At 41.2% G+C, this 23,718-nt stretch overlaps 1 protein-coding gene across 1 annotated transcript; it reads left to right on the top strand.

The window, feature by feature from the left end:
* Positions 1 to 8,489, top strand: LOC109227021. The gene is made up of 5 exons (XM_019392008.1): positions 1 to 231; positions 348 to 686; positions 2,067 to 2,438; positions 2,730 to 7,184; positions 7,787 to 8,489. The coding sequence occupies exons 2-4, from the start codon at positions 540 to 542 to the stop codon at positions 7,146 to 7,148; spliced, it is 4,938 nt and encodes a 1,645-aa protein (XP_019247553.1). The 5' UTR covers positions 1 to 231; positions 348 to 539; the 3' UTR covers positions 7,149 to 7,184; positions 7,787 to 8,489.

Raw genomic sequence — 23,718 nt, 5'->3', positions numbered from 1 at the left:
GACCAGTCACAAACATTTCAGTCTTTTTAACTCGTCCGTGGGGCAGCGTTATCAATGCCTTGCCCACTCTGCCCATCCCTGCCCGCTCTCCCCAAATTCCTCTATCTCTACTACCCCCAACTTTCCCTTTACCCTCTCGCGACATCTTCCTCTCTCTCTCTCTCTCTCTCTCTCTCTCTCTCGTTTGTTAAATTGAATACTTCACTACCCTCTGTTGTAAATTTATAAAAGGTTTGTATTGTATTTTAATTGTATTCTAGCTGTATATATCCGGTATATGTGTACACGCAAGTAATGATATGTTGCTTATGAATTGAATTAATTGGATCTACAATTGATGCTTGCAGATCGGTGAATTGATGTTTTGCTGTTGAAATTGAGTTAAGGAAGCTAGGGTTTTTTGGTATATTTTGTGAGCGATCGACGGTTTTTTAAGGGTTGAGGAAATTGGGGATTTTTAACTAGGGTTAGAGGAATTGGATGGTATAATTGATGGTTGAGGGGCAAGGAATAGGGGAAAATGCAAGGGGAATTTTATTATGCATGGGATTGGGAGGATACAGAGGGATTGTAAAAGGAGGAGTGGTGGTGGTGGTCAGCACATGCCGGCGACGATTACAAGGAGGACTGTAGCCGCCGGTGATTCTCCTCTTGTTTCTACTGTTACTGCTGATTCCTTCTGCAAGGTATTACCTTGGTGGGTCTTTTCGATTTTGCCTGATTTTCTCTCTGTTGACGAGAGTTCTGTAATAGTGATAGGTGATTGATAAAGTGTTTTGCATCATAGTACCTGTTCCTTCACTGATTTTAGCTGCGCAAAAAGCAGATTTTTTTTGGTGTGTGTGTGTGTGTGTGTGATTTTTGTTCCAGTTGGAGTTTTCCCCCCTTTTTTTGGCGGTTGTATCAGTTTAGCTTTAGAGGCTTGTAGCAGTGTTATATAGTAAATATGATCATTTAATTGCATTCCATATTCACGAGTAGCTTTTTTTGGTTATATTTCCCGGAGAGGTGCATAATGGGGTACTTCGTAAGTGGAATAATTATGGGAACGCGTTTTGTTTTAGTACCTTATTCCAAATGATGATGTTGGGTGCTTCCAACTTTGGTTTCTTTTGATCTTTCCGGCAAGGAGAGGCCGATGGTGTTGGTTTCAACTGTGGGGAAAAAATTAAGAAATGTTTACTTTATTTTCTGGAACTCATTTGTGTCTCTTCTACGAATATTTATCAATATGTTCCTGAAGACATTGGCACCAACTTTGAAGTGATTTCTTTTTTCTGTTCCAGTTGATCATGAGAAAAGATGTGCATGGTCACATTGCTCTCTGCCACATACTCCATGTATATGGACATGGTTACCAAACAAATGGGATCAAAATGAGCTTTGACTAAATATAATTCTTGGTGAAATTAAAGATTTTAGCATATAAATCCTTAGGAAGCAATACAGGTAGCAGTTTTACTAATTAAATGCCCTCATGTTACTAATTGACTGCTCTTGGAACCACCCTAAATAGTCTCCTCTGACTAGGTCCAACAACAAACAACACAATGACAACAATTACACCTCACTCCCAAATGTATCACTAGGTTCACATCCGCACTTATTCATCTTGTAAGCTTGATTAGAGGTTATGTATGGCTGTTGGCTCTCCGTTAATGTGCTTGTTGGGTGAAGAGATGCTTTAATAAAGTAAGCAGTTAAATTGCAAGTGCACTTCAAATCAGTGTTCTCCAAATTCTGCGTATATGTGTTGATAGTGTTGGTTATACCTGATGAAGTAGTCAATATCAGAGAGTACCTAGAAAACTGTGGAAGCGTGTGTTACCATAAATGTTTGCACAAAGTCAGAACGATGAGGATAAAGGGTTTTCCGCTTTACCATGCCTCCAGCCCTATCAACATCTTTCCCCATTGCTTTCTAGTTCATTTATTTTCTTATCTCTGTGTAGTTCGCTTTTGTTTCTATGCTTTTTGTAGTTTGCTTATATTTCCGTCAATTGATTGTGGCATGTCTATTGTTTATAGGATTTTCTTGGTGAAGTGAATGTTATCTTTCTATGCAGGACGGTCGCAAAATTAGTGTTGGAGATTGCGCTTTGTTTAAACCACCACATGATTCACCACCTTTCATTGGGATAATCCGTAGACTAACATTGTGTCAAGATAATAACTTGCAATTAGGTCTTAATTGGCTCTATCGTCCTGCTGAGCTGAAGCTTGGCAAAGGCATCCTGCTGGACACCACACCCAACGAAATCTTTTATTCCTTCCATAGGGATGAGATTCCAGCTGCATCATTACTCCATCCATGTAAAGTTGCATTCCTTCCTAAAGGGGCTGAACTTCCAACAGGAACATCCTCATTTGTCTGCAGGCGGGTTTATGACATTCAAAACAAGTGTTTATGGTGGTTAACTGATCAAGATTTTATTAACGTAAGTTATCATTTCATTCCTTCACAGCTCAGTATTCCTCTGCTAAACTACCGAAAGGTAAATTATATTATTGATAAAATAGATAAATGAGGTTGAAATGTTGAAAGAAAAAGGGAGAGAGAGTCTGTCTTGTTCTTAGATCTTTTTTTTTTTGTCAAAGAAGGATTTTAGGACTCTTTGCAGGACAGGTTTTTGAAATGGTGAGAACAAGATAATTGCAAATCTTTCAGGCGTTAACTTTGTACTTTACACATAATGTTTCACTTATTGAATATTTTTTTTCCTCTATAGGAGCTACAAGAAGAGGTAGATCAGCTGTTATACAGGACACGAGTAGAGATGCATGCAACAGTGCAGCCTGGTGGTCGTTCTCCTAAACCAATGAATGGCCCTATGTCATCATCACAATTGAAACCTGGTTCTGATAATGTACAAAGTAGTGTAGCTTCTTTTCCTCCACAAGTCAAGGGAAAGAAAAGGGAGCGGGGAGAACAGGGTTCTGAATCTATTAAGCGTGAACGTTCAGTTAAATCTGATGATAGTGAAAGCATCTTGAAATCTGAAATTTCTAAAATAACGGAAGAAGGAGGGCTTGTGGACAATGAAGGGGCTGCAAAGCTTGTTCAGCTCATGCAACCAGATAGATTGGACAGGAAAATGGATTTGATTAGTCGTTCAATGCTTGCAAGTGTTGTAGCTGCGACTGACAAGTTTGACTGCCTTGACAGGTTTGTACAGCTAAAGGGTTTGCCTGTGTTGGATGGGTGGCTTCAAGATGTTCGTAAAGGAAGGATTGTTGAATTTAGTAATAGTAAGGACGGTGATAAGCCAGTTGAGGAATTTCTCTTGGTTTTGCTGCGTGCACTTGATAAGCTTCCTGTGAATCTTCAAGCACTACAGATGTGCAATATTGGTAGATCTGTTAATCACTTGCGCCAACATAAAAACATTGAGATCCAGAGAAAGGCACGGAGCTTAGTTGACACATGGAAGAAACGTGTAGAAGCTGAAATGAACGTCATTGATGCCAAGTCTGGTTCAAATCAAGCTGTCACATGGACCTCAAGATCACGGTTGCCCGAGGCTTCTCATAGCGGCAACAAAAATCCTGTTGGTTCTAGTGATGCAACAAAGAGCTTAGTTACACAGTTTTCTGCATCTAAAACGACCTCAATTAAGCCTACATCAGTGGAAACTAGCATAAAATCTGAGTCCTTATCCCCAGGCCCCATAAAACAAGCATCATCTCCTTCATCTGGAAAAGTGGGTCCGCCAAGAGTTTCAGCTGTTGGTTACTGCGATGTTCATCTAGCAAAGGAAGATAAAAGCAGCAGTTCTAGCCAGTCTCACAATCACAGTCAATCCTTCTCAGGGAAAGAGGACGCGAGGAGTTCAACTGCAGTGTCAATGAGCAGCATCAAGATCTCTAATGGTGGTTCTCGGCACCGCAAATCAATAAATGGTGGTCATGGATCATCAGTATCTGGAGGTCAAAAAGAAAGTTCTACAAACAGAAATTCTTCATTGCACAGAAACCCTACCACTGAGAAGTTGCCGCAGTCTGCATTGAGTGGTGAAAAAACAGTTCATGTGCCTGCTGTTGAGGGGAGTAGTCACAAATTGATAGTTAAGATTTCTAACAAGGGTCGCAGTCCTGTCCGGAGTGCTAGTGGAGGATCATATGAAGACCCTACCATCATGAGCAGCCGAGCTTCTTCTCCTGTGCTTTCCGAAAAGAATGATCAGCCTGATCGTAATTCTAAGGAGAAGACTGATGCATATCGATCAAATGTTACTTTTGATGTGAATGGAGAATCATGGCAGAGCAATGTCTTGAAAGATGTTCTCACTGGATCTGATGAGGGTGATGGATCACCTGTTGCTATTCCGGAGGAAGAGCGAAGTAAAACTGTTGGTGAGGGCAGGAAATCAGCTGAAGTTGCAAAAGCTGCTTCTTCATCATCAGGATCGGAACTGAAGTCAGCGAAACTGCACGAAGCTTCTTTCAGCTCCATGAATGCATTGATTGAGAGCTGTGTAAAATATTCTGAAGCAAACACGTCCATGTCACTAAGTGATGCTGTTGGAATGAATCTGCTTGCCAGTGTGGCTACTGAAGAAATGTCCAAGTCAGATAGGGTTTCACCTTCTATTTCTCCACAAGGAGAAAGTCCTTCAGGTGAAGAGACTGGCACAGGTGATGAGCTTAAGTCAAAGTCATCTCCTCTAGATAGTTCTTCTGGTGACCTTATTGGGCAAAATGATGGTGATGGTAATGGTGGTAAAGAGAAACAGTTAATTGCTGCTAGTACTTCGTGGTCTGAGGGCAAACTACATGCTTACAAAAGTGCAGTGACGGAGTTTACTGGAGATAGAAGACCCACTTCATCGCCTTCTGAAGAAAAAACTACGGGAGAGTGCTTCAACTCTTCCTGCATTGGTTCACAGACAGCTGGAGATTTGAAATCAGATGTTAATGAGAAGTTGGGTGAGATGGAAAAGTCTGCTGCTTCTCCTTGCAGTCTATCGGAAAAGACCAGTGATGGTGAACAGAGCAAACAATTCCAGGAGGAAAAAGTGGTTTCCACCAAGACTTTTGACGGTGTTCTAGATGCTGAATTAGATGGACATGGTAGTTCAATAGTAGAAGACAAAGTCACTAATGCCCTTATAAGCATGGAAGACTTAAAACGACCAGTTGAGGTTTCCGCTTCTAAATTTGAATGCGACCACAAAAATGAGGTGAGTAGGGTTTTAGGTGTTGCTAGTACAGAGCTGAAACCAGCTTCGATTGTAGCAAAAGCTGAACCTACAGAGAGAAGTGACAAGGAAGAGCTGCAACCAACTGGTTTTAGTCGAGATTCTGTTGCACGGCAAGGTGGACAGCCTGATAAAATAGATGCAAAAATTGCTAAGCAGGTAGAAAAGCTAAATTCTGATCCAGAAGTGGTTGATACTTCAGTTATTGAGGATAAAGCCATATTTGAATCTAATTTAGCTAGAAGAAATCTGATAAAGGATGAACCTAGTGTCGAAAATAACGATATTTCTACACATGATCCTGGCGGCGGATTATTTACTAAGGAGGCACCTGGATTTTCTAATGCGGCAGTGGAGAAACTTGTGGAATCAAGAGAATTTAAATACTCTGGTGTAGAGGCAGATAGAACAAAGGAATGTGCATTCACCAAGGGGGAAACTTCTTCCAGCTCTGCTGCTGCCGCTCCAGATTCAGCTTCAAAGATGAAGTTTGACTTAAATGAAGGTTTCATTTCTGATGAGGGGAAATATGGGGAGCCAATCAACTTGAGAGGCCTTGGGTGTTTGTCGAATGTCCATATAATGAGCCCATTGCCATTTGCTGTCTCTTCTGTTTCCAGTAGTCTTCCTGCTTCTGTTACGGTGGCTGCTGCTGCCAAAGGACCTTTTGTCCCGCCAGAAGATCTATTGAGAGTCAAAGGGGAGTTTGGATGGAAAGGATCAGCAGCCACAAGTGCTTTTCGTCCAGCTGAACCCAGAAAAGCACTTGACATGCATTCATGTTCCACGACCATCTCTCTTTCTGAAGCTTCTACTAGCAAGCATGGTCGGCCTCCATTAGATATTGATCTGAATATAGCAGATGAAAGAACCTTTGATGACATAAATTCTCAGGATTCTGTTCTAGCGATAGTATCTGCGGTGGACCATATAACTGATCTTGTTGCATCAAAAAGTAAACACCCAGATTCTCCTGCTGTTCATAGTTCTGGGGGACTCGATCTTGATTTGAATAGAGTTGATGAACCTAATGATGTAGGGCAATGCTCCTTGAGTAGCAGTCATAGATTAGAGGGTGTAGTGTTACCCTCAAAATCGATTTCATCCGGCGGCTTACCAACTGTTGAAGTCAGGAGGGACTTTGATTTAAATAACGGGCCTGGTGTTGATGATTCAAGTGTGGAACAGCCTCTATTCTACCAGAGTCATCAGGGAATCTTGCGTTCCCAATTTAATGCTTCTAGCCTCAGAATGAACAATCAAGAAATGGGAAACTTATCGTCTTGGTTTGCTCCTGGGAATAGTTATTCAACTATGACAATTCCATCAATTTTGTCTGATCGTGGGGAGCAGCCGCCGTTTCCAATAACCCCACCTGGTGCCCCACGAATGTTAGGTCCAGCTGCTGCTGGTTCCCCCTTCACTCCAGATGTTTTCAGGGGTTCAGTATTGTCATCATCACCTGCTGTGCATTTTCCACCTTCGCCTTTCCAGTATCCTGTGTTCCCTTTTGGAACCACTTTCCCACTTCCTTCTGCGACATATGCAGTTGGATCTGCCTCTTATATTGATTCGTCCTCTGGTGGAAGGCTTTTTACTCCACCTGTGAATTCACAGTTACTGGGACATGTAGGTGCTGTATCATCTCAATATCCAAGGCCTTATGTGGTTGCAGTTCCTGACGTTAACAGCAATGGAGCCGGAGACCACAACAGAAAGCGGAGCCGGCAAGGTCTGGATCTGAATGCAGGTCCTGGAGCTATGGATTTGGATGGGAAAGAAGAGTCAGTTCCGTTTGCATCAAGGCAACTGTCTGTTGCTGGCTCACAGGCACATGCAGACGAGCATGGGATGATGTATCCTGTAGCTGGGGGTCTACTGAAGAGGAAGGAACCTGAGGGAGGATGGGACAACGAGAGCTTCAGGTTCAAGCAATCATCATGGCAGTAGGAATGCAAAATAACTGTGACCTTGGCGACCTTCAAGGTGATGCGAGTTTCATTTCTTGTGTTTATGATTGTCTTCTTTATGATTTAGACTGTAAGCACCTTTTGTCTCTCGTGTTGTATAAAGGCTGAATGTGATTAGTTTCTAGGCCTGTGCTTAAATTGCACGTCACAAGCTGTGGTTGAGCTACTTGTTTGTTTTTGTAAATTCCTTTGCCTTGTAATTCTTGCTCTTTTTTAAAAATCGTGTCCCTTCCTCCGGGCACGTATACATGCAAAGTATATGTAGGTTTTCAGCAGCACTTATTCTTTTCATTATAGTTTGCATTGATTGCAAGAAAATGTAGAATCCCAAAAATTTGGGATCTTTTTCGTATTATCAAGTTACACTACTGGTGTTTGTCCCTCCTGAATATCCAAACTCAGAATGCTGTTACTATATGCCTCATACATAAGAGAGGAAGGGCTGATTTATAAGTGGAAAGAAATGTTTCGAAGTGTTGATTGAGCTGTTCCTCTGCTTAGAATACGTGCATACCTCTTACTACCATATTTTGGTGTTGATGTTGGTTGGTGGTTTAAGCATGGTGAAGTATATTTGCTTGTCTTTGGTATGACGTCTTTTTTCTTTGCTCGTTGCAGTTATTGGAGGATGGACTCTGTTGGGCTCTTCAAAGTGTCAGCTTCTAGTGTGCTCTCGAGGCTGTGTGATGTGTCCGATTACGTTTACTCTAACCACCATTTCTTTCGGTGTATGAACGGAAGGAGAACTTCGATGGGTTTATGAGCACTTTGGTCAGTCATTTTGTCTGGGAGGACGCAGATGAGTTTCCCCCCTGTAAATATTTTAACTGTGGGAAGGCTTTAAATCTGATACCCAGCAACTGCGGATAAATTGTCTTATCCTTGACCAAGATATGGCCAGTGGAGGTTGGGTTTCTGGACGAGTAAATGGAAGGCCTTTTATGTTCTTTGTTGCTAATCATCTTTCTTGGCAGTTCTGCCCTCTTTTTTTGTGCAATTACATAAATATAAAGAGGCTGATACCAAATTTTGGTTCTAGAGCGTCATCTGCCATGCTTTTATTTGATGCAGTTGCATTGTACCTTAGATTCACTTGGTTCCTAACTTTAGCTTTAGTCTGATTCACAGATAAGACTAGTTCAAGGTTATATTATCGATAGTGTGGCGAGAAGCGTGTTTTACCTTCTAGCCATTATTTGTGAACCAAATTATTCTTGAGAACTAGGAAAAGAATACTTTGGTTTATGTTGAGGATCCAAAGGGTGTAGAATTGGAGCAAAGGTTGGATATAATGGTCTACATTACTGATTGTGTTTTCTGCCATCGCGTGGCTGCTGCTAGGGTTGTTCATATTTGGTACGGTTTTGAAAGATTTCAGTTTGGTATTTTCAGTTCGGTTTTAAAAATGATATTTCATTCTAATACAAATTTTCGTTCTATTTTTAAAAAGTTAAGAAAAACATGAGACACTATTTATTAGAAGCCAAATATCATGAACTGCCAAATACACAATCAAAAACTCTTGTTATGAGTTAGCCGTTCAACAAATTAAATCTAGGGTAACAAATTTCACTTACCATGTTTAAGGGTTTAATACCCACAGCTGATTTAACCGGAAAAGAAAAAAGTCTATTCAACAAAATGTTCTCCATTCTAAAAGTGAGAACATATATACGTTAAAAAGGACAATTTACTCCATCTATGTTGCTTTGCTTACATATCACATCTCCATATAGTCCCTACACTACAATTGGGTTTTACTAAGTTGAAGATTTTTTTGATTTTCTCAAAATTCAAAGCTTGGTTTGTGTGAGCTGATATTCGGCTTAATGTATGCATATTTTGATGTATATTGCCTCACATTGTGCTCACGTCTCGTAGATTTCGGATGTATAATATAATGATTTATGCTAATTTGTGATGTTTCTATGTGTAGGAATCATTCATATGCGATTTGGAGTAGAATTGCACGAATTGGAACGAAAATGGGAAGACATTGCAAAGTTGTCCAATTGAGCGCCACATGCAGCATGGGGCGCTACCCGTCGCGCACAAAACAGAATGCTGAAGAAGTTGAACGCCAGGGCCAGCGCCCCACGCTGCCCTGGGCGCTCAAGACGTGAAAGTGTCCTATTTCGCCCGGGATTCGGTTATTTCGACCCCAAGACGCCCCCAACTCATATAAAAGCCAACCTAAACCTATTTTGGGGAGGAGGACGTGACTTTGAGAGAGAAACAAAAGTACGAAACGCTCGGGAGCACATATTTGATCAGTTCTTCCATTCTTCTTCTAGTGTTTAGTGATTTAATGTTTGAAAATATTATTTTTGATGATTGTATGAACATGAGTTGCTAAAAACCCTATTATTTTGGGGTTATGGGTGCTACATGAATGTTGACGTTTGAAGTTTAAATTGACGAATTTGATTTTATCATATCAGGTTGTTTATTTAATTCTGTTCTTAATTATTTTGCTGAGTAGCTAACAATGAAATACAATCAACGAATCTAGAGTTGAACTCGAAAGTGGAAATTCTTGATTGCATATAGGATTAAATAAAGCAAGTTCTTGAACCCGGGCATTAGAGAACGGATTCACAATTAGGATAGAAATATACCTAATTGACTTGCTTGGTTGAAATAGAGGAAGTGTAAATAAATTCTTGTTAGTCTAAATTCCATAGACATATAAGCATTAAGATAGCTTGAATAGGCGAGTAAGAACTCGACATATTCTTATGGGTAATATCAACCATGTCAATCAACAATCCAGATAAATCAATTAGCCATTTTAAGCCAAGAACGCAACAAGATGGTTAGCTAGTCTATGACCTTGGAATATCATCTCCTACTGGGTTTTGTCCGAAATTGCTTAAGTGTTGTGGTTGAATTCTAGTTATTTCATTGCTTGATAGTTTCTTAGGTAGTAAATTAGTCATTTACACATTTTGTGAGAAATCTCTTGAATCATAAGTTATTTGAGTTTGAATAAGTCAAAAGTTAATCATAAGTCTCCGTGGGAACAATACTCTACTCACTACTCTATTACTTGACGACCGCGTATACTTGCGTGAGTGTGTTTAGTCGCAACAAGTTTTTGGTACCCTTGACGGGGACTTAGAAATTAGCTACTTGTTTGAGTTAAGATTTTATTAGTTATTTGAAGTTTTAGTTTTCAGTTTGCTTTGTTTGTGTTAACGAAGGATCTTCTCTTGAATGCGGAGGAGTAGAAGCGCAAACAACCTCCTTCTTCTTGATCCTGAAATTGAACGAACACTTCACAGGGTGAGGAGAGAAGTCGAAGCTAGAACTAGAATAGAAAGAGAGTTAGACATCGCAGTTCAACCACAACCATTAGAGACGACATGTAATGAAGAGCGTCCGGTGATAGAAGCCGCAATGCCCAATCTTGCTAATATGACTCAGGCTATTGTGAAGCCTGAAATCACGGGTCGCTTTGAAATCAAACAGTTTATGGTGCATCTGATTCAGTCCACATGGCAACATGTGGGTCTATCTCATGAAGACCCGCAGTGGCACATTCAGAACTTCTTGGAAATTATGATACTTACAATTATTCCAACGTTTCCAAGGACTATGTCAGGCTGACACTGTTCCCCTTTTCACTGCTGGGGGAAGCCAAGTAATGGTTGCAAAAGGAGCCCGTGAACTCGATCCACACTTGGAATGATCTATCAAGAAAGTTTAGATTCTTGGGTTGCAACAACGGGATGGCGAGACTCGTCGTCAAGCTTGGGAAAGATACAAGAAGCTACTCAAAGACTGCCCACATCACTGTCAGACTGATGAGGTCTTGGGGCACACTTTTGTTGATGGGTTAGACGAGACATCCAAGATAAGTCTTGACTCAGCTTGTGGGGGTAGTTGCATGGCGAGTGAAATCCAATTCTTGCTAAACAACTTCACTGCTAATGATCATAATTAGCAAGGAGATGGGGAATCACGAAGATCACTTAAACAGAAAGCAACCAATGTAATTGAGCTTGATGACTTCTCAGCCATGAGAGCAGATATAGCAAAATTGGCAAATCAGATGAATAAAATGACAATGCAACAAACACAACAGATGCAACATGTACAACAAATGGCTATTTGCTGCGAATTATATGGTGACGGTCACACGAGTGACATGTTCCCCACGAATCCTGAATCTATCTACTATGTAGGGAAACATAGTAGAGGTTCAATAAATCAGCATGCACAATATGGGAACACTTACAATCCAAATTGGAAGAATCATCCTAACTTCTCCTGGGGTTGAAATCAGACGACTCAGAACCCCAAGGAAATTTTAATCAATCTCATAAGCCACCCCAGCAAGTAGAAGAGAGTACGAATGACTTGTTGAAGAAGTTGTTGCTTGTAATCAACAACTCAAGACCGATTTCAGAAATCTTGAGAGACAAATGGGGCAGTTAGCGTCAAATTAAAATACTAGGCCTGCAGGCGCTCTTCCTAGTGATACAATGAAAAACCCACAAGTTAATGCAGTACTCAGAAACGGGAGAGAATTAGAAGAAGTGCCAAAGAAGAGAAATGATAAGCCTATACCTGAGGGGGAGTTGAGGCAACACATGAGTTAAAGAAAGATGATGCAAGTTCGGAGCCAGTGAATGCTGCAAGGCCACCACCACCTTTCCTCGAAAGATTGCAGAAGAATGATGATCGCATGTTCAACAAATTTCTCTCTATGTTGAGCCAGGTTCAATTGAATATTCCATTGGTAGATATACTTCGCGAAGTTCCAAAGTATGCTAAGTACATCAAAGATATAGTGACTCACATGAGGAGATTGACTGAATTTGAGACAGTCGCACTTACTGAGGAGTGCACTTCAAGGGTCCAAAATAAGCTTCCTCAAAAGCTTAAGGATACTGGCAGCTTCACATTCCCGGTGCGGATTGGTAATATTGATGTAGGCCGTGATCTTTGTGATTTGGGAGAGAGCATAAATTTGATGCCCTTGTCATTGTTCAAGCAACTGGGTCTGGGAGCTCCAAGACCAACCACTATGATGTTGCAAGTAGCTGATCGATCCATAGCCTACCCTAAAGGAGTGATTGAAGCTGTGCTGCTGCAAATTGGGAAATTCATCTTCCTAACAAACTTCATTATCCTAGATTATGAGGCTGATGAACAAGTTCCAATCATATTGGGACGACCTCTCTTGGCTACAGGTGATGCAATTATTAAAGTGAGAGAGGGAGAACTGATTATGAGGGTGGACAACGAGGAAGCAGTTTTTAATGTCTACAAGGCAATCCAACTTCCCCCCCTCCATTATGAGGAGCTCTCTATGATATCTGTTGTGGAGGTGGATGAGCAACTTATCGACACGAGTGTATATCTAGATGATTCTCTAGAGAAAGCACTCATGTTGTTCGATAGCTTGGAGATTGATGACGAGGTTGAGGAGATGATGCATATACTTGATGCATTCTGTACCTACATGAAGGGATTAAATCCCTTTGAGCCCCTAGATAGGCCAAGTGGGCTCCCTCCAAAATCGTCAATTGAAGAAGCTTCAAAATCAGAACTTAAACCCTTGCCTCCTCACCTTCAATATACTTATTTGGGTGGTTCTGACACTCTACCTGTTATTGTTTCTTTTGACTTGTCTAAATTGCAGTAAGAAAAGCTGTTAAGAGTGCTGCGTGAGCACAAGCAAGCAATTGGGTGGACGATGTCTGACATTAGAGGCATTAGTCCAGCCTTCTGCATGCATAAAATCCTCATGGAGGAAGGGCACAAGCCAAGTGTAGAGCAACAACGGCGCCTAAATCCAATCATGAAAGAGGTGGTAAGAAAAGAAGTAATTAAGTGGCTTAATGCAGGTATTGTATTTCCAATATCTGATAGAAAATGGGTAAGCCACGTCCAATGTGTGCCTAAGAGGGGGGGGGGGGATGACTGTAGTGGTTAATAAAAATAATGACTTGATTCCCACAAGAACTGTGGCTGGGTGGGGAATTTGCATAGATTATAGAAAATTAAACAATGCCAACCGCAAGGACCACTTTTCACTCCCCTTTATTGACCAAATGCTCAATAGATTAGATGGATAGGAATACTACTGTTTCCTAGATGGCTATTCGGGGTATAATCAGATTGCTATAGCCCTAGAGGACCACGAGAAGACCACATTCATGTGTCCCTATGGCACGTATGTGATCAAGAGAATGCCATTTGGTCTCTGTAATGCACCTGCGACTTTTTAAAGGTGTATGATCACTATTTTTACTGACATGGTTGAAAGATTTGCAGAAGTGTTCATGGATGACTTTTCTGTGTTTGGGTGTTCTTGTGACAATTGTTTAATGAACCTTGATAAAGTTCTTGCTAGGTGTGAAGAGACAAACTTGGTGCTAAACTGGGAAAAGTGCCATTTCATGGTACGAGAAGGTATAGTCTTGAGGCACAAGGTGTCCAAAAATGGTTTGCAGGTGGACAAAGCAAAGGTGGAGGCTATCGAATAATTGTCCCCACTGACATCCGTTAAGGGCATTCGCATTTTCTTGGGCCATGTAGGTTTTTATTGTCAATTCATAAAAGATTTTTCAAAAATTTCTTCTCCTTCGTGCAGGCTTCTTGAGAAAGATATCCCCTTCAAGTTTGATGATGTCTGTCTGAAAGCATTTGAGGAGCTGGAGGGAATATTGGTGACTGCACCAATTATCATTGCCCCGTATTCGGCGCAACCATTTGAGTTGAGTTGCAATGCGAGTGACATAGCAATCAGAGTTGTTTTGGGGCAAATGAGAGAGAAATTTTTTCTTTCCATTTATTACGCGAGCAAAACTCTGAATCCAGCCCAGATGAACTACATCGTTACTAAAAAAGAGTTGCTTGTAGTAGTGTGGGCGTTTGACAAGTTCAGATCCTATCTAGCGAGAACCAAAGTCATCGTCTACACAGATCATTCAACTATAAGGTACTTGTTTGAAAAGAGAGACGCCAAGCCGAGGCTAATACGATGGGTGCTTCTCTTGCAAGAATTTGACTTAGAGATCCGAGATTGAAAAGGGACAGAGAATCAAGTGGCTAATCACTTGTCCAAATTAAAAAATCGGAACCATGTAGCTGAAGGGGGGGGGGTCGATGAAACAAACCTTTCCAGATGAGAAGTTATTGATTGTTCAAGTGCAGCCTCGTGGTATGCATGCTATGTGAATTTTATTGCAAGTGGAGTGATGCCACTAGAATTGACTCCCGATAATAGAAGAAGATTTCTACATGATGTGAGGCTCTAAATGTGGAATAAGCCATTCCTATATAAGTAGTGCGCAGATCAGTTGGTACAAAGATGTGTTCCTGAGGAGGATATGAGTGCAATATTGCATGACTGTCACGTTTCTCCATATGGAGGTCATCACGGTGGGGATAGAACGACCCAAAAAGGGCTGCAATCAGGTTTCTATTGGTCAAAATTGTTTCAGGATGCACATGCCTTTGTTAAACAGTGTGACAGGTGCCAAAGAACCGGAACAATCACGAAGAGGCACAAGATGCCTTTGCAAAATATTCTGGTAGTAGAGATCTTTGATGTTTGAGGGATTGATTTCATGGGACCGTTCCCATACTCTAATGGTCACAGGTACATCTTGGTGGTGGTCGACTATGTGTCTAAGTGGGTGGAGGCCATTGCTCTTCCTACTAATGACGCAAAGGTAGTGGTAAACTTTGTAAAGAAGCACATCTTCACACGCTTTGGGACTCCAAGAGTGCTGATAAGTAACGGAGGAACTCACTTCTGTAACAAATTATTGAATAACGTACTAGCAAAGTATGGAGTTAAGCACAAGGTTCCCACCGCCTATCACCCCCAAACGAGTGGTCAAGTGGAAGTGTCAAACAGAGAGATGAAGCAAATTCTGGAGAAAACGAAAAGGGGAAATAGGAAGGACTGGGCCGAAAAGCTTGACGACACATTATGGGCATATTAAACTGCATACAAGACCCCATAGTTACTTCTTCGTGTAAGTTGATTTATGGGAAAGTGTGTCACTTTCCCGTCGAGCTTGAACACAAAGCCTATTGGGCGATTTAAAAGCTAAATATTGATATGGACTTAGCTGGCGAGAAGAGGTTGTTACAACTCAACGAGCTTGATGAGTTTCGATTGCATGCGTACAAAAATGCTGAATTGTACAATGAAAAGACCAAGAGGTGGCATGACAAGCACATCCAACATCGCGAGTTTGAGCCAGGTCAAGAAGTTCCTGTTTAATTCAAGGTTGAAGCTTTTCCCCGGTAAGCTTAAGTCTTGATGGGCAGGACCTTTTGTGGTGGTAGGTATGAGGCATCATGGAGCGGTGGAATTGCGTGATACGATCTTAAATGGTACCTTCTTGGTAAATGGGCAGAGAGTAAAAAAATATTGGGGTGGTGACATTGTACATCACAAGACCTCGGTGGACTTGGCTGATGCTTGAAAAACGTGTTAAGTCATGCCGCGATGTTAAATCAGGCGCTTGTTGGGTGACAACCCAATTTTTAATGCTTTCGTAGCTTAGCCTTTTATTTTCTTTTAGTTAGAGTAGACTAGTTTTTCTTTTTGCTTTTTTTTTGGTAGTTATAGAAATCATAGGCGGGAATGGTGTGGGGACGTGTAAAATGTATGTGTTGTGTGCTCGGGTAGGAGGGAATTTATATTAAAAAAATAAAATGAAAATCCAGCGAACCAGCGCCCAGGCCATCGCCCCACGCTGCCTGGGGCGTAGATTCCAGTATCCAAACAACCCCTAATGCAAAGCCAGCGTGGGGCGCTGGGCTGAGGGGTCAAGTAAGGTTCAGGATTTTTTTTGTTTGCTTGTATTTTTTTAGTTAACCCGACCCATATAACCCGACCCAACTAACCATATGCACATACATAATCACCCATACCCAATTACCCAACCCATTCCCCAACCAAATTAAATTAACTCTAACCCAAAACCCCACATTCTCTCTCTCTCACCGTAATGCCCAAAACCCCCAACTGCTGCCTTCGCTTTTGTTCTCTCCTTCCTCCTTCTCTCTTAAATTCTCTACTTTTTTTTGTGTGTTCTCTTCTCAAGACTCAAATGTATGTTCCTCATCTCCTTCTTCTCTTGTATATTGTGAATTTTTGTATGTTGTCATGACCTCCATTCTCAAAAGACCCACAATCCCTTAGGGGTCTTTGACATGTTTTGTTGTTAAAGTGGCTGGCCCTATTGTGCATGAAATTGGTTGCCAATATTGGTTGTGTTGTATTTGAAGTAATAAACTACAATTCCCTTTACTTCATTTAAATTTGGGAGGGCCACCTTGCTCCACCATTGTTAAAATAAGAGAAGCAAAATTGATACCCACAAGGTGTTTGCTAAAATGCCTAAAAGAGTGAATTGAACCCAGGTGAAGTCTGACTAGCCACGTATAGTTGTATATGATGTTGGGTGAAGTATGGGGTGTTTGGGGGTCATGTATCTTGTAGTAAACTCTTATAAGAAGTAGTTAGTGTACTAGGCCAGCTGTAGTAAATTGGACTCTAGCATTGCTTGCTTGCACTACGGCTAAGTTATGGCCTTGTTCAACTACTTGAATTGTGGCATGGCGAAGTCTTGAGTACCTATCGCCTTATGATGAAACATTGGTGCACCCACTCTTGTGCGTAGATTATACATAGCCTTCAGTTTTAAGTGTGGGGTCATCTTGGCTTCTCACAATGACCTTGGGCGAATTTCTCGATTCATTCTCACATTTGTGTTTGTCCTGTGTAGGTTGCTATGGCTTGTGATGGTGCCTCCAAAGGAAAAGGGGTGGGAATGTCCTCCACTATTGCTCCCTCTCCCAAAAAATGCAAGAAAGGTGAATGTTCTTCTCAACAAGCTAAAGGAAAACAAGTTGCCGGCGGCTCACAGCAGGCACCAGTGCAACCGAGGCCTCGTTTGAAACTAGTCAGTGATGCTGTTATCGCATGGTATAGGAACTTCATGCCATATGGGCGGTACGTCTCCGAAATGGGGATCAATGTGAAAGCTCTAGAAAGAAATTTCCTGGATGTGCTTGCCCGGTTGGTAGAGATGAAGATGGAAAACTGATAGAATGCCCAGGCCCTGCGAATTTGAGCATGGTGCGCGAGCTATACACAAATTGGAATGCAGAATTGTTCCAATCATCGGTCCGAGGAAAGGTTATACCTCTAGATAGGAGATCCTTGTGTGAATTTTTGGGAGTTGATAACCCGAATCCATGGAGGCTCCAAAAGTTCGTCAAAAGCCCACGTTATCGGACAATACATCATACTCTTTGTGGCTTTGATTCTAATTCCAAGTAGACACAGAGTAAGGGAGATGCCCACATTGAGATGCTCCATTTTGACTTGAAAATGATGGCTAAGGTATGGCAAAACTTCGTGCAAGCTAGATTGATGCCTGTCGAGCATAACGGTGAATGCACTCGAGCTTGAGTGTGTGTAATTTTCTTTCTAATGACTAGACGACCCATAAATGTAGGTGAGATCATGCTAGGGGAGATGGCCCACACCCGCTTTGGGTAAAGGATCAAAAGGCTCTTCTTTGGAGACCTCCTGACGCAGTACATGCTATCCCGTGGGGTACCTGAGTACCCTGGCTATGATGAGGTCGTGGAGGCTCCAAAGGCTTTGCTAGACATTACCTCCTTGCTGGAATCCGCATCAAAGCTAAGTCAGGCTGCGAGGAATGAGAGGGATGAAAACTTCAATAGGTATCTTTATAGTTCCCTCAATGTGATAATGAGCAGGCTAGGAGTGTCTGACGAGGAGCGTATGCATCTGCGCAATGATCTCTCCAGTTCTTCTAAGGAGATGTTGGGCATTACCCTTGGCAGTCCTATTCATCCATCCGAGGACGAGAACACATACAAAGGATCTGATGATGAGGAAGAGGATGGTGATGAAGTTACGGGGCCCATGGCTTTGGTGCCCCTGGAAGCGGATGATGCTGATGAGCCCAAAGATGCGGCTGGTGGGCATGCTGAGGAGGCGGACTTCGACTAGCAGGGAGTTCTTTCTTTCAATACCTTACTTTATTTTGAATTTGTTATGCATCAGGGACTATGCATTGTTTAAGTGTGGGGTGGGGGAATACTTCCTGACTTGTAATTGTAATTTTTTTTATTTATTGTTAATTTTTTTGCTTAGTTTAGAATTCACATAGTCTAATTAGCTAGTAAAAACAAATTCAGAAAAAGCTCGGACTTTTCCCGACGATGGATCTGTTGGACAATTTTCTTGAGAGACTAAAGTTCAATTAAAAATACCAAAAATATTTTCTTTTGTTTTTGTTAGGATAGTTAGGTAGTATACCTTGGTTTTTCTTTGAACGCCGGTTCTTTTATAAGGGTGTAGCTCGAACTTAGGTATTTTCATTTTTTATTTTTATTTTATTTTTTTAGGACTAGGATAGGGAGAATACTGAGGTGCTCTGAGGTACCTGTTGACATGTTTGATGTTGGCACATTAAGTTATGGCATGCACTATGTCTTCCTAAATACTTGATTTGAATTGCAATGCCTAAGTAAATTAAGTTACTCTGTAACGCCATTTTCTCAGTTGGTTGACTTGTATGCCACCTAGTGCATTATTGCCCAAAATTCTCAACTTGCTATGTTTGCTTGACTTGAGAGTCAGCGTCTTGATTGATATTCTGTGCTATCTTATGTAATCTAGAACTTGCCCCCTGTGTTAATCAAAGCGAAGTCGTTAAGTTGTGCTAGTCTAGGAGATGACGTAGGCGTTTCTTGATTGACCATAGAGGTGCTTGTCACTCACAAATAAAATTTTTCCGTTGCTAGCCCCTTTGAGCCTATAGATTTTTTGGCACCCGCACTACAAGCCGTATCCCTATTTTGTTCTTAATTTGATAATCCTTTTTTTACTTGTGCACCGTGTTTTTGCACAAAATGCGATCACATTCCCGCAGAATACCTGTTAAAGAAGAAAATTGTTATATTTCTGCTTCTCCCACCTTGCCGTCACACTTTTCAACTTTGTTATTTTATCACTTCTATTCTCTTCTTTATATATCCTTTGTCAGCTTCCTCCATTCGAAGGCATTAACAGCATGCACAAATAGGAATCTGTTTCTTTGATAAAACAACGGAAAGAGAGATAACCATGAACCTATTAATTTACCGTTGAGTATATTATTACTCTATTTAGAGAGTTAATCCTTTTTAGAAACATCTGGTTCCCATGCCCTATAAAGGCAGTTTCAACAACTCTTTCTTCTACATGATTCTGGGCTAAATCATTTATTCTTTCCCTGTCTAGCTTTTTCTATAAGGATATAATTATGGGTTTGAAGGAGCCATTTGATTGGTGATGTTTGTTTAGGTGAATTTTCAGACCATGACAAGCTCAAATTTTAGCTACTTCTCAAGGTAAGAGCTTTTTCTGTTTCTCAAATTCGGTCTTTGGTCTTAGAAAGACAATTTCAAGGTTGTTCAGAAATAAATTCTGGAGGAATTTCTCTCAATCTTGATATAATTTGGTGTTGGCACGAGGTCTTTTCTTTTCCATGAGAATATTTGGTGTTCCTTCATGAGTATCTCTTGTTATCTAGTAAAACAATATAATCACAAGGTCTCACAGTGTAGGACTCCTGGAGTACAATCAAAAAAGATTCTCAATCGATGAACGAAGTTTATGATAGAAATATCAAACACCGTAAAATAGATAATTGTGTAGCAATGACTCATAAAGAAGAAAAGTTGCTACAACGATGCCTCAGATCCACTACAAGAAAATAAGGCTACGATGACATTTTATAAATGTCGCTATTTATCGCATAAATGTCACAAAATCGTTAAACGACATTTATTTTACATTTAAAATAAATATCGAAAATTTCAATGTCGGGAATTTTTCGACATTTAAATTAGTGTCGGCAAATAATTAGTGACATTTGCTTTACCACATTTTATCAAATGTCAATGACATGTACTCTCGATTCATCTTGCTTGCGACATAAAATATAAATGTCGGGAAATATATCTTGTCAATAGTTTTTTTTTTTGGTTTTTATATTAAAACAATATGATAAATTTTAAAATTCTTCATGATGAAATAACTATTTGATACTTCAGAACACCACACACCACAAAAATTAAAAAAGTAGCCACTTTTGCATATCTTTTTGCACAGAACTACAAACTATGAGTATTAAAAGATTGTAAGGAACGAAACAATACATAATTGTTCTCAAATAAGTATAAATTTTCTTTACACATCTCTAAAACAAGTTAATATCGTCTTTTGTCTAAGGGAAATAATAATTACGATAGGCAACTACCAGTCGCCTTCTTGCAAATGCAAATTATGTCAATCTCATTGGAACAATATTTCAAATATATGATGATCCTATTATTGGAGTTTCTTGTTCTATTTTAGAAAGAGGTTAAGCCATAAAATCTACTATTTCTTTCATTGCTTTGTAGGATATACATACACAATGATTGTACATGTGGCATCTCTATGTATATGATCATTAATTCTGACCATGCCGTGACTAATGTATTGGTCTAAATTTGGACGGCTTGATAACTTCAAATAAATAGGGTCGAGGACGAGGTCGACTACGGCATAACGGCGAGGAGTCGTCTTCAGAAGGATTGTCGCTAAGGGAGAGCAAATGGAATAAAGAAGTAACGGTAGGGTAGATTTAAAAATAGCTACAAGGAATATTCCTTGATATATTCCTTATGTTGTACTTTTAGGGTTTTTTGAGGATACCCCCTATAAATAGGAAGAGATAGAGAACAAAAAAGGGGTGGGGGGGGGGGGGAATCTTCACTTCTTGATAAGAGCACTTTGTAAAGAGTTCACTTGAGAGAATATACAAACATTGTCTTGTTCACTGACTCCATAGCTTTTACTCACATTATTCATTCCTTGTTCTCAAGATCCAGAGATTCCTTATCCATGTACATTTACCTTAGTTCCACGTTGCTATCAGGAAGGAGATTCACCCAAACCGTCTAACATTTGGGTGATAAATTCCTCTTCATTATATTTATTGCCATTGTCTACATGTATTGCATGTTCTTATTACAATATTCATTGATAAACGTGGAACGCGTGCCTGTTCTAGTTATTCTTAAAAGTGGTCTGACTCCACAGGTCTGTCCAAGCTCTTTATCTAGATCTAATTATATTTAACTAGGATTCATCCTCTATCTCATCATTAATTAGTTTAGCAAAGAGTTTAATACTTTTTGGTCAAACAATTTGGCGTCGTCTGTGGGGAGTTTCTAGTTAAAATTTTAGTTCTTTCTAGATAAAAAAAACAAATAACAATAATATCATCCATCTTTTCCTAGTTTGCAGGAACTAACAATGGCAGGAAAAGGAGATGAAAGACTGAAAGCAGTAGTAGACATCACTGCCAACCTCTTGAACACCATCAACGAGGTTGACAGAGAATGCGAAGAGAACACGACGCCGAGTGCTACGCCCAGGAGAAGCAACTCACCTCCCCCTCATGGAAGTGTAACCGCTTCACGTGAAAGGGGGGCCTCTACATCCACAGCTAAGGAAGCACCACCAGCAATCAAAAAACTACTGGAGACTTGGTGAGCACTCTAAGCGACATACTCGACAAAACCGCTCAACGGGCAAATAGAAACGTCATACAGACGGATATCGCAGAAATCACCGACGAGCAACCCGCTCTCCCAACAAGTAACACTCACACTGTTATTGACGCAGGTAATGATGCACTTGCAGCCATTCTAAAGAAAATGAAAGAAATGGAAAACGAGAACAAAGAACTCCGCGACCAGATGAGGGAGCATCAAGAAAGGGTCGATAAGATACCGGGCGCCCCAAAACTGCTACCAAAACGGGATGTCGGTCGATTCTTTGAACAACCATACAACAAGGAGGCATCCCCACATGCCATATCCAAAACCTTCAAGATGCCACCATATTTGAAGATATGACGGCACGACAGATCCCGAAGGTCACATCATTCACTACGTTACAGCAGTAAAGGGCAACGACCTCTCAAAGGAGCAAGTACCATCAGTGTTACTAAAAAAGTTCGGCGAGACCTTAGCCGGGGGAGCCCTAACCTGGTACTCACAGTTACCAGCACGATCTATAACAACGTTTGAGAAAATGGCCGACAAGTTCGTCACCGCCCACGCCGGGGCTAAGAAGGCGGAAGCCAGGGTAAATGATATATTCGCCGTTAGGCAATCGCCTGGCAAGTGACTCAGGGACTTTTTAGCTCGGTTTAATAGAGTAAGAATGAGCTTACCAAATGTATCAGAAGGGATGGCGGTGGCAGCTTTCCAAAATGGGTTGAATAGGAATGGGTCAAGAGCGACAAGAAAACTATTAAGCAGACTCATGAAATACCCTCCCACCACCTGGGAAGAAATTCATAACGCCTACTGCGCCGAGGTGAGAGCAGACGAGGATGACCTTAACGGTCCAATCCAACGGTTAACGTCGGTCCAAAAAGATCCAAGAAAAGACTGTCGTAATGACGGTCGAAGAGACCAGTCAGGTCCACGCCTCAATCGAGACAGACACCAACCTTATGTCAGAACAGCCATTCCACCATTTCCTCGCCATGCAGAAGGACCGCCCAGTCCACATATAGGGACTCAGCGGAACGAACGAGGTATGCCTCCACTCTTATCTGCTCACAATTTTTGTGTTTCCACTCCAGAAATAGTGTATGCACTAGAGAAGATCGGCCCAAAGGTGAAGTGGAAACAGAAGATGAAGTCCGACCCAAGTACCAGAAAGTCGAACGTCCTTTGTGAGTTCCATCAGGAGTGGGGCCACAAGACCGAGGACTGCATAGCCCTACGGCAAGAAGTAGTGAACATGCTTCACCAATGGCACCTGAGGGAGCTGATGAGTGACCGAGGACGTGCCAACTTCGGCCTGTGGATGAGAACAATACCAAGTCCCTCCAAAGCCACTCTCCCCTGCCCGCACCATCCAAATGATCATCGGCGGAGGCGATGAAGCAGCAATCAACCACGTAAAGTTTACCACCACACACAAACTGAAGCGATCAATCACCCACGAAGGGTATGATGACCTCGGAGTAAGTATCATCTTCGATAAGTCAAATACCAACGTTTTGACTTTTCCTCACTTTGATGCTCTTGTCATTACTTCACGTATTTCAGATACTGATGTAAAAAAAATAATGGTAGACGACAGAAGCGGCACGTGTATTATTCACCCTCGAGTTCTTGTACAAATGCGACTCGAGGACAAGATAGTACCATGCTGCATAACACTAACAGGTTTTAACAATGTAGTCGAGCGAACCTCAGGAGAAATAACGCTGCCCGTTCTGGCCGTGGGCGTCGCCCTAGAAACAACGTTCCATGTCATGAACCAGGACATAGCTTACAACACTATCATAAGACGACCATGGATACACGCCATGAGGGCCATCCCGTCCAGCTTGTATCAAGTAATCAAGTTCCCTACTCCGTGGGGGATATTCAGCATCCGAGGCAAACAACGCACAGCCCAAGAATGCTATCGCATCGCCCAA

This window comes from Nicotiana attenuata, chromosome 6 (assembly GCF_001879085.1).
Source record: "Nicotiana attenuata strain UT chromosome 6, NIATTr2, whole genome shotgun sequence".
In the NCBI taxonomy this organism is placed as follows: Eukaryota; Viridiplantae; Streptophyta; class Magnoliopsida; order Solanales; family Solanaceae; genus Nicotiana; species Nicotiana attenuata.
This window is presented reverse-complemented; position numbering and strand designations above follow the sequence as displayed.

What these genes read in the sequence shown, in the direction of transcription:
- LOC109227021 (XM_019392008.1), top strand. Translation starts at nt 540, where the DNA reads ATGCATGGGATTGGGAGGATACAGAGGGATTGTAAAAGGAGGAGTGGT. An exon ending in CTGCTGATTCCTTCTGCAAG is followed by an intron (nt 687 to 2,066) that starts GTATTACCTTGG and finishes CTTTCTATGCAG; the next exon opens with GACGGTCGCAAAATTAGTGT. An exon ending in CTGATCAAGATTTTATTAAC is followed by an intron (nt 2,439 to 2,729) that starts GTAAGTTATCAT and finishes TTTCCTCTATAG; the next exon opens with GAGCTACAAGAAGAGGTAGA.